Source organism: Euprymna scolopes, chromosome 22 (assembly GCF_053919585.1).
Source record: "Euprymna scolopes isolate OS-2025 chromosome 22, ASM5391958v1, whole genome shotgun sequence".
Classification (NCBI taxonomy): domain Eukaryota; kingdom Metazoa; phylum Mollusca; class Cephalopoda; order Sepiida; family Sepiolidae; genus Euprymna; species Euprymna scolopes.
The window spans coordinates 29,975,194-29,987,634 of NC_136503.1; the positions used below are offsets into that span (position 1 = coordinate 29,975,194).

General features: G+C 33.8%; 1 protein-coding gene across 1 annotated transcript in view; it reads left to right on the forward strand.

Moving 5' to 3' along the window:
• Positions 1-12,441, forward strand: part of LOC145243935 (uncharacterized) — a 324,060-nt gene that overhangs the window by 117,937 nt on the left and 193,682 nt on the right. The window contains exon 4 of the mRNA XM_080107062.1: positions 4,438-4,636. Coding sequence (XP_079963188.1) covers positions 4,438-4,636 — 199 coding nt within the window. The remainder of the gene's footprint in view (positions 1-4,437; positions 4,637-12,441) is intronic.

The following is a 12,441-nucleotide window of genomic DNA, read 5'->3' on the forward strand; positions in this document are numbered from 1 at the left end:
TCTAAATGCGCATTGCTGTTGGTGATTTTTTTTTTTTTTTTTTTTTTTAAGAACTCCCTCACAGATTCACAGATTACAGTCTTGTTTGATCGTGTTCGGGCATACTGCAACACACAAAACACCTTTTTTCTTTGAGTGAACAGCATTTCTATATCTGTAAACACTGCCTGTTTTACAAGTATTTTAATAGTGAATGCTCCGACGAACCACAAGCCATTTTACCCTTTCGACATAAATACCTCTGACAAACCCAACAATCAGCAAAACCCCACCCCTACACAGTAGATATCCATAGATGTAAGAAAGCCTTCTACTCTAATAGTTTCTTTCCCAGAACTGCTAGACTCTGGAACTCCCTTCTGGGTTCCTGCTTTTCCAACTGTACTGACATGCAGAAGTTCAAGTGTAATGTGAACAGACATCTTGCTGCTCAACTCCCTGCATAGTATCCCTACAACTTATTTCCCCGATAGTAGCCCCTACATCAAAGTGGCACTGTGCCTTGTTTGAGGTGAAAATGTAATTTTAAAAAAAAAAATTTAATATATCAAATTTTCAACTACGGTTAAAATTTGAATGGGAAATAGCAAAATTTTTATTTTTATTTTTATTTTATTTTTTTTACACAGTGATCACCACTTATCAAGGCCCGGAAGCCACTCAGGGATACGGGTTATTGCAAGTACATTAATTTAGGAAGGAGATTTGCTGAAGTGTTTACTTAAGGGGGCGGTTCATTAGCAATTTGTTAACATTGGACTTGAAGACATCCAAGTTGTAGTCCGGAGGGAAGCAGGCAGACGGAACAGAGTTCCACAGACGTGCAGTTCTAGGAAAGAAGCTTTGTTCATGGAATCCGCGTTATAGTTATATATATAGTTTAGATTGGGAAATGATATAAAATCCTTTAAAACATACTGTGTATTCATATGTGTAATATGTGGATGATGATATAAAAAGAGATTTTTTAAATATTTATATCTAGTTCAGATCGATTTTTACAAGAATCAATTTCCAATGCAAAATGAAAGCTCAATATTTTCGAGTTTCAGCTCGTATTACCTCTATATCGCCTTTGACGTTTCTTGGTAGACATTTTTTACATAGATGAAAATTCAGGTAAAAATCTTCGAGGGATTGCTTAGGATAATTTGGAGGTATTCAAATACAAAATCTATCTAAGAACACTTCCAGACACATAAAGTATATTTGTGTGAAATATTTTTAAAAATTGGCCCAGCTGTTCTGGAATCTATTAGGAACTCTCTCTCTCTCTCTCTCTCTCTCTCTCTCTCTCTCTCTCAAGACGTAATATATATACTAGCATTTCAGCCCAGCATTGCCCGGGTGTTTGGAGGTGTATGTTGAGCAAAAAAAAAAAAAAGGGTTCAATTTTTTTAAATTTGATCCCTATTATGACCCCTTAAAATTTATTGTTTTGGGCTCAAATCAAGTTATTAAGTTAGATCCATGTCCAAGGAACCTATATCTAAAATTTCAAGTTTTTAGACCCAAAATTGTCAGAGGAGTTTGGTAGAGTTCTCAAAAGTCAAATCGTTGAACTTTGACCCCTTAACAGCCAAATTTCTGGCCGAAAACCGATCACAAAGATTTTCCCCAATATCAGTATCCTGTATATCAAATTTCGAGTTTGTGGACTTAAAATTGACAGAGTTATTGCGTAGGGAAATGCACACAGATGTTCACTTATATATATTCTTTCAGTTCAATACTTTAATAAATGTGTCAGGTTCACATATAACCTTTCTTGTTTTTGTTTTTTTTATACTTAAAGGTTTGTGTTTAGATACAACTGACATGAAATGATTTTTTTAATTACTTTTTACTGTTTTTAAAGTTGTTTCAATGAAATATATTTGACTAAAACTTTAATCCTGTTTTTTAAATTACTTGCAGCTGTTGATAAAATCTAAATCCTCTTATAATGAATTCATTTTTTTTCTTTCTTATTGTTTGATCTTCGCTTTAATTTGGTTCATATATATATATATATATATATATATATATATATATATATATATATATATATATATATATGTGTGTGTGTGTGTGTATATAATTTTCCACTTTGTAAAAAAAAATCAATATTAACATATGAGAACATAATTAAAAGCATTTGTAATTTGTGGTTAATCCGTGTCATTTTTTTTTTTTTTTTTATATCTGTTAGTCGAGGAGGAGCGGTCACTAACACAGGTGATGAATTTATTAATGAGAAAATTCGACTTAGCAACTTTGTTTAAACATTTCAATGATTTTTTTTTTTTTCTTGTAACATTTAATTGTTTCTTTATTCTTCGACATATATTTTTTTTTAATTTTGTTTGATAATTTTAAAAAGACGTAACTTGTTAAAATATACCTGAGAAATTATATTTTTCCTTTTTTAAGATTTATTATTTTTATAAAAGAAGCTATTAGACTATAAAACCTTTACAATAAAGAGGTAAGATTTTTCTGCTAGTCGGAGATATTTACGTTGTTGAGGGAGGGGTACAAGTACAGTTAATTCTTAGGATCGCATTCTGTGGAAACACTTGTAAAACACTGTGGCGCTGTAACAGGGACCCGTGCTTGACAGTATAGGACGTGTTAAGTTAGATATTCTGTTTTGCACCTTGTCCAGGAAGAACAGTCTAATCGTTGGTTAATGTGGCAACAATTCTTAATGCATGAACAAGTATTTATAAAGATATAGAATACTGGCAGGTGTGGGAGTTTTATAGCTTGGTCTAGCATGAAGATATTCTCTAGAAAATTAGCCTTTTTGGAATTACTAGACATGTTTAAGCTAATCAGATTATCCTTAACTAACCATATGTACCACACTGGATAAGTTAGGTGAAGTTAGGATGGTAACGCTAGGATCTCCAAGGATGTTGACATGGTCTGGCATGAAGTTGTATGGCATTACTGGATGAATACTTAATATAATAAGATCTTTCTTAGATAAATTAAAAATGATTGAAGTTCTCGATGGTCATACATCCAAACAACACCACATCAATGGGAGTGTGCCCCAGGGGTTGGTACTTGGACCTATGTTATTTCTAATCTTCATAAACAACCTCCCCCAATGCAATCACATCTGAGATGGGTTTATTTTATACTAATACATCACTGCTTATCAAGGCCCAAAGCTCACTCGAGAATAAGCGTTAATACCTTTGTCTAGAAGATTGGTAACAATGGTTGGAACTGGGTAGTGTTTGATATTTTTTTTTTAAGAAGATAGCTTGATTAGAATTTGTTAACATTGGACTTAAAAACGACCCTGTTGTAATCAGATAGGAAGCATTCCCTTGGTATTGTGCTGTACAGATGGGCAGTTCAAAAGTCAGCCTGACGTTCACAGATAACATGAAGTGGAATTAGAACAGAGAAGAGGCTGACAAATCTGCCACAGATCCTTTCACGAGAGTTCTTTAAAACTGGCACCACTTGAGCAGTTTTCCAGCTATTGGCGAAAAAAATCTGCAAGAGATTTGTTATAGATTTTTTTTTTTTTTTTTTTTCTACTTTCACCATCTTCAAGGCCCAAAGGCTATTTGGGGATAAAAGTTAATGAATGTAAAGTGGTGGTATAGTAATCACTTATGATGTAAATTTTGAATTATTTATATAGAATTTGATTATTTATGGGGACGGCTTAACAGGAACTTGTTTATATTAGATATAAAGGCAACCATGTTGTATTCAACTGGAAAGCATGCCAGCAGAACAGTGTTTCAAATGTGGGCAATTCTAGGAAAGAAGCTTTGTTCATGGAATCTGCGTTTACATTTAGGTGCAGATAGTGGGGAAAACAATATATATAGTGGTTGTAGCGAGTCCAATGTATTTTGTGTTAGAGAAAAAAGGTCCAGCTCAGTAGAGCATTTTTTTTTATTACTATAGCAGGAACAAGATTTGGTCTAAATGCTTCATATTTCAAAAATTAAATGTTATGTTAACAAACTATTTCCTTTTGTTTCTTCGATACATGTCTTATTTGTTGATGAAAAAAAAAGCACCGTGTATCCATGTACACAAAGAATATTATATATTCCCTGCATGTGTGCCTTTAAAATGAGCAAGTTGAGTATCAAATATTTGAAAATCAACTATAGCATGAGTCAGCAATCTACATGAGTTTTTAATGCTCATTCACTCTCTCGTCTTTGTTGGGCATCTCGTTACCTACATTTTTATATTTGGACAAAAGATTATAGCATTTTTGGCTTTTTTCTTATTTTTATAAGAAATGTTATCTCCAGTTTTCAAAATAGAGGATATCGTAAACGTTTTGTACATTTATTTTTTTTTACTCATTTTTTATATATCCATTTACAAATTTTACAAGTTTACAAGATATGATTAATCTATCCGGATGACTCTATGAATTTAATTAAATTTTTTTTTTCTTCAAAATTGCAGACCTATCATGAAGAACTTCTCCAGCGCTCTCCTCGCCACAAGTTGCTGAACGATTATGCCCGGCAACTTCTGCGTCGATACCCTGCGCTTAAATCAGATATCACAATGAGATTACAGCACCTCAATACACAATGGCAAAAAATTGAAGAGGCAATATCCCCTTCCAAAGGGATTCAGGATTGGAAGACGATGCTAAAAGGTGAGTGAATGTTGTAGATTTTTTTTCCTATTATTGTCTTGATTTCGGTTTTGTTATATCGTGTACCAGTATAGCAAAACAGTGTAACATTGTCCGGAAACCAACACATTGTGGCTTCAGTCGCAAAGTAGACAGAGAATAGAAAAGAACTTAACTTGCTTCATTTTCTCATTCTTTCCTTAATACTGTGAGGTCCTTCATGTGATCAACTTCTCAAACATGCTCTTGAACGTCATCTACGTCTCTACTGTGATCTCAAACATTATATCCATCTCTAATATGACCTACTTTTTAAAGTCTTGAATGTCCCTACTAGTGACGTCATTGCATTTGCATATATGTGTGTTTGCACTATGTTACAACAGTTTTTATGGTACTTGTGTACAATTTGAACTAGGCGTAACTAACTGGCATGACGTCAACCGCTGGCTTTCAAAACGTCATAATGTTACTCAAGGAAAATCCTGAAAAAGACATTTAAATAAAATAAAATCGCCAGAAAAACAATTTAATGAAAATAAAAAAAAAGAATCAACGACCTATCGCAACAATTTCTGTTTTCTTCTAGTAAAAAAAAAAAAAAACAAGTTTTATTGGGGGAGGGGGGATCAAACAAAATTGAACAAAAATAATAAAAAAGACAATTTTTTTTTATTTCATATCTTTTTTTAATAAAGGTTTAAAAATGCCCTTTTTTATGTTTTTCATTTATTATTGTTTTTTTTTTTTCATTTTTTTTTTTTCTTTATTTTTGTAACTAATATAAAGTAAATTTTTTTTTTTTTTCTTTTTATGAACACTTTATTTCCCTGTAGGGTGGGGCTGGGCAACTAATATTTATTTAATCAAATTAAGACAGCCGGGATATTCCCTTAGGATTAGGTAGACTTGGTCGCATCAGATGATGTTAAAGTTTGGTGAGAAGAGACAGCGGGTGTGGAAGAAACTTCGCCAATCCAATTAGATTGCTTCCCGATATATGGTTTAAAATGGAAACAAAAGGATCATTGACAAATTTCTGTCTCCACATAAACTCAAAAAGATAACTGTCGAGAATCTCCCAACTGATCCTGTTGAATTTTTTTTTTTTTTTTTTTCAATATTTTCCCCAAAGATCGTCTGCTCCTTTGCCCCACATTGTCTTGCGTCAGATTACTGTCAAGCCCAAACGCATAACGTCATGTTCTGAGCAAAGTAGAGCGGACTGTTAGTTGCATCTGGTTCAAATTCTGCACAAGTACTGTTTTATATATAGAGTTATAATTTCTGTCTGTTCATTTGAAATCCATTAAAAAAAAAAAAAAAAAAAAAAACACGAATTTTTTATTTTATTTACAAATTGAAAATTTCAAAACTCCAAAATAAGAACATTACTCTGCAAAAGAAATATTGGAGTAATTAGTGCACAAGAATTCTTATTGATTCTTTGGAAACACCTGCTGTGATTTGAAGGGATCAAACACTAAAAATGTATCAATCTGATATCACTTTACTTACACCCTATCCCACGAAGTAAATGCAGAGTCCAGTCTTCGAGGCTCCCCACCCCACCCCTGAAGATGTAATATTTTAAAATATAAAAAATAAAAAAGATAATATGATGTAGAGTTTTTAGTTCAAATCTGGGTAGCACAGATTATCCCAATCAGTTTATTATAAAATCTTGTGGCATGAAAGAATTGGTTACAAAAAATAAAAAAAATAAATAAAATAAAGTTCTTTTATCAATCTAAAACGTTCATAGGATTGCTTCTTAACCCTGATTGTATGGCACTAAATGAAATGAACGGTTGTCCGTGACAGGACACTAGTCTGTCACCAATTATACTTTCCAGTAAGGCTGGTAACCATTTATACATCTAATTAGTCACCAATTTATGTACGAACTAGGTTCAATTTCGATTAACCTTGATAATATAATGAGAATCAGTCTAGAAGTGATATTTTGCCATAAAGTGAAGAGTTGATTGGAAAAAAAAAAGAGTGTGACTCTGAGTCCTGAAAGAATTGCTTACTGTTTCGTTTCTAGTTGATATAAGATAAAAGTCAGCAAAAAAAAAAAAAAAAAAAAAAAAATCGACCTACCAGATTTATTTACAGTTTTAATCATTACTTACAGGTCATAAACTAGAACGGTGATGTTGGAGCAATACTGATTGTTTTTTTATTGTCCTCCATTTGTGTTCAACTTAACCCTGACACGCGTGCTTTGCCGGATTAGTGTTTGCCAGTGTCAGCTGCTAATTCAATGATGGACTAATAACCTGCCACACGAACAACAAAAATGTTGGAAACACTACAAAGGTTGACTTCCTGTTTCAACTTATTAAACTTATAATGCTGGCAATCCGTTGAAGCATGACTGAATAGATTTTCATGTGTCAAGTTCACACGCATGACAATCGCTTAAAATCAGCCAACTCTAACTCTCTGCAAACAAGCTTTTTGTTTTTCAGCTTGTATCACGCACATCTTCCCTAATTTACAAAACCGTTCGCAAGTTTCCATGGGGTAGTGGCTGAAGTATTTGGTAAAATTCAGTTCTAAAGTTACACTCTTCTGGAGGTTGAAGGTTCAATCCTAAGTGCTGATGAACTCACAGCACTTGTGCTCCCTCGACGTACATACTCCCAACTAACTCGACAAGCAACAAAATTCCACCCTTTCACTGTTGAGATCCCTAGATGCTGGAAAACCTTCTACTCTAATAGTTTCTTTTCTCATATTGTTAGATTTTGGAATTCCCTCCCCGTTTCCTGCTTTACTGACTGTACTGACCTGCAGAAGTTTAAATGTAATGTGAATAGAGATCTTGCTGCTAAACTCCCCACATAATGTTAGACATGTTCCAAGTGGCCAATATGGCTTTGGAGGTGAAAAAAGGTTTGAAAAAGAAAAGATGTCGTAACAATATTAATAATATTTAGTGTGTTTTTATGTTGGTAGGTGATGGCATGATGGCTTTTAGATTCTTTGCAAGTCTTCATGTGTCAAGATTGAAAGATTTTGAAGTTGTTTAACATGCTATAATTTTATGCCTATGATATGAAAACATTACCTTGACAAAATTATACTTTTATAATAATTTGGTTATATTAATGTTGCATGTGCATCTGTGCCTTAAAATATGTTCTGTCCTAAACAGTTATTAATTGATGTTTGCCTATTTTCGACTATTAGTAATGATTTCTAAGATTTCTCTCGAAAATTTCAATATTATAATTGTCTGATAATATTTCTTCATTGAAGATGGGCTCTGGATACGACCTTAAACTATATCCAGTGGTGAGGCCCCAGCTTGCGGGATTTGGGGAAGTGTGAAGCCACCCTTTAATTGCCGTTGCTCCCAGGTCCACTCTGACTCGGAGTAGTAGTACCTGTTAGGGTCCCAACTATGGGTTGAATAGAAACCGACTTGAAAACAACAAATATATTCTATTAAAAAAAATTTCTTCAAAATCTTTGGATTCGGCATTAAATAACCTGAAAAGGGTTGATATGTCGTAAAACAAAAGCAACCAACCAATCATTGAAGATTCATGTGTAATCAACAGTGCAGAAAGTGATAATTATTGCTGGTCAGGAGATTCAAGCTCAGTCACTCTTGGCTTGTAGATATCTTTCCTCCAGGCCACCGGCAATTAACACAAAAATTGAAGAGAATTTAGTACCTATAAATGCCATGTCAGCAAGCATCCACAGTAAATAGTATAAGATAGTATTTTACTACAAAAAAGCAGAATATTGCATTTGTGGTGAAGTTGGCCACATTTTTCTCAATTCTCTCTCCCTCTCTCTGTATATATATACAGTATGTTTGTTATGCAAACATTATTAGTTACATATAAGTATACATGTTTCAGTGGAATCTCAATTTAGAGAGACCAAACTTATTAGACCGAAAAATAGGTGGGTCTCTCTAAATTGAGATTCCATTGAAAAATGTATGCACATATGTAACCAATAATGTTTGTATAACAAACATACTATATACCTGCTCTGTCCTCCATTGAGCACTATTTAATAATCACACGGGTTTCAGTGGATCTGCATCTAGGAACAAACTATACAGCCATTTTATATATTATTAGGATAGCCTGTGCGTCACACTTACATCTGAGTGACTGTCATTTAATTGTTATGGATTTCCATTTCTTGTAATAAATAATTTTACTAAGAATTCTTCATAAATTTTGGTTTCAGTTTCGATTATAGCTGAAGGAACTCAAGTTATTTTTTTCTTAAGTTTTGGTTTCGATTCAAGTCATATGGATATATTTTTAATTTTTGAAATCGCAACTTTATAATATATAAAAATCGATAGAACATTAACTCTATAATAGTGTATACGAGATCTGCAAGAATTAAAATATATTTAAGCATATTTTACGACTGGGCTATGCCAGACATCCCGGTTAGTTTAGATAAATACTTTCACAGTTTTAACAAAAGAGCAATATCAGGACGTATATTTACACTAGCATCGACAGAATTCCAACATCAATATATTACATATGAAAGAGTCCACTATGGAATTTCCACAGGTCTTGCTAGTATATATATATATATATATATATATATATATATATATATACTAGCAGGACCTGTGGAAATTCCATAGTGGACTCTTTCATATGTAATATATTGATGTTGGAATTCTGTCGATGCTAGTGTAAATATACGTCCTGATATATATATATATATATATATATATATATATATATATATATATACACACACACACACACACACACATAATTTTTTTTTTTTTTTACAGGGTAGTCACCACTTATCAAGGCCTGGAAGCCATTCGGGGATAAGGGTTATTGCATGTACAGTAATCATTAGTATTGGAGATTTGATAAAGTGTCTTACCTAAGGGGACGATTCATCAGGAATTTGTTTATGTTGGACTTGAAGACATCCAAGTTGTAGTCAGGTGGGAAACAGGCAAACAGAAGAGAGTTCTACAGGCATGCACTTCTAAAAAAGAAGCTTTGTTTATGGAATCTACGTTTTGGTTTTAACACAGATAAAGAGTGGGGAAAATTTTTGTTAGCCGTTTCAGCTAGATGGGTGTTTATCGTGAAAGATGTGAGGGTGGACCAGAGATTGGAGCGCAGACGAGCACTCTGTGAGAGAGAGGTTGCAGGGAAAAGAAAAGGGCATCCCCCACTAAGCCATGAAGCCTATTTTGTATTCTGTCAAGACAGAATAGGCTGTTTTTAGCAGCTCCTGCCCAGATGTGGCAGCAGTACTCTATCCTTGGATGTATTTGGCTTTTATATGGATAGAGAATTGCATCAGCAGTGAGATATTTTCTGGAGCGGTAGAAGGATCCTACCATTTTTCCAGCGACCTTGGCAGCTGACTTGGTGTACATGTTCCATTTCAGGTCAGGAGTAAAGGTCAAGCCCAGAAGCTTATCAAAACATGGAGCCTCTCCTAGACAAGAGCCATCCATTTCAATTGATGGCAGATGGAGATTAAAGCGTTAATGATGTAAAGATAGAAGCTTGATTTTAGATGCATTAAAAGTAACCAGCCACTTCTTCCCCACTGTACCACGCGCTCAAGGTCAGAAGAGAGAGAATTAGAGAGAACTTTGTCATTTACGATGTGTCGCCATAGATGGTCGTGTCATCAACATAGATGTCAACGAATGATTTAAGTATGTGTTTTGGGAGATCATTGATGTAGATCAGGAAGAGAGTTGGGCCCAGAATGGACCCCTGAGGGACTCCAGCGTTAATACTGTGGGCCTCTGATTTCTGCCCATCAACCACTACTCTTATGAGCCTATCAGAGAGAAATGATTTAATTGTTGAGAAAACATTTTCCAGTTATCCTCCCAATCTTTACTTCCTCCTTTTAGTGTAGTATATTTTCATCCATCATAGAGCGTTCCTTCTGAGAGGGGGTCTCCGTGGGTTACCTTTTCTTTTTTTCTTATTAGTGTGTATGGTGGTGGGGGAGGAGGTATTTTTAGATCTGTTCTGTTGTCGTTATATCGTCCAACATAAACTCTTGGATCAGGCAATAGTGTTCAGTCGTCAGAGGTCAGTGTAGTATATTTCAATTCACTATCATATCATTTTCTTAAACTTGCAATTTTTTTTTTTATGTAAGGGAGTCACCACTTATTAAGGCCCGGAAGCCACTTAAGGATAAGGGTTAATGAGTGTACGGTAGTCTTCAGGACAACAATAGCATAATAATAGATAGTAGTGAAAATTTGGTATAATTTGATTATTGAAAGAGGCGATTCAGCAAGAACTTGTTTACATTGAACTTGAGGACGATTAAAGGAACCATATATTTTTGCAAGTTAATTATAAGAAAGAAAAATTCTCTTTGCAATTCAAGCATACAATTTCATGGCCGTCATCAAGCATGTAAGCATTTATAAAACAAAAAAAAATTGCAACAAAGACTTAAATTTATCTGGGTTTTTTTTTTTTTTTGATGAAAGTTTTATATTCAATTTTTATTAAGAAATACATTTTTTGAAAAAGGGCAGTGAATTGTTTGAAATATTTAAAATTACATTAATACTTACAATTTATAGGCTTTTATGTTTTCTATAAGACTTTTTTTTATTATTTGTCAAACGTAAAGTAATTCATTGTACACACACACACACACACACACACACACACACACACACACACACACACACTTTTTAAATGTCTTTACTGTTCAATATGAACAAAGTCTACCCAAGTTGCCACGATATTATAAAACCAAGATCAATTCTGATTTCATCTGGCCTCCATTTTTTAAGGCTTTTCTACATTTGATATTAAAACTTTTTTATTATTCCTGGTTGATTAATGGTGTCTTTGTCCTTATTTTTGTATACGTCTTACAACCTTCTAGATTGCTCTAAGTCAAATTTGCATAGCTTATGGCCAATAATAAATCTATATTTAAAAAAATCAACAACTGTTTCCTTTATTCACCTCTCACGGCATTTTGCCATTGAAGCATAAGGGCTATTGTGATAAAGGCCACATTTATAGAGGCAACCTGGTTGAAGAGTTGGACAGTAAGATGTTTGTTCACATTATATTTAAGTTTCTGCATGTTGGTTTGGTCAGAGAAGAGCAGGAAGAGAATTACAAAGGTAAGCAGTCCTAAGAAATAATATTTTCTGGCATCGAGGAACTATAGTGTAGGAATGGAATTTAGCAGCTGATAGGGTTGGTTGGAGGTATGTTTATTTAAGGATTACAAGTGCATTAAGTTCATTGGAGCACATTCCATGGAAGTATTTATTAAACGTGCAGAAGGATGCAATCCTGTGGTGATGCTACAAGTGCTGGGGCCTGGCAGACTGTGAAATTTATTAGGTTTGAAATTCTTTTGGTACCTTGTCCAAGAAAAAGCATTAGCCTAGATGTGGTAACTACTCCTTGCACAGGTGATGCTGACATTATGTAAGATGCTGGACACATACCAAATTAAATTGAAATCTATTCACTAGTTCGATTCTATTGCAAACAAATATACAGACATCCACATTTAATTCAATTTAATGAATTTAAATAGAATTTTTATAAGTTTCTAAAACTAGTGTATATTTTGTATCTCAGATTTTATGTTTTTGGCGAGCACGTGTTTGGGTACTTTTCACAGATACAAAGCCAATATTTTGTATGCTGTCTTATCAAGCAAGAAGGAAAGGAGACGAATTAAGAAACCGTCACATTTACTCACAATTTGTCGGAGTCGAATGTAAAATGAATCACGAAACATGTAAACTGGTGCACAATGTGATATACAAAGAAAGTTGGACCACAGAC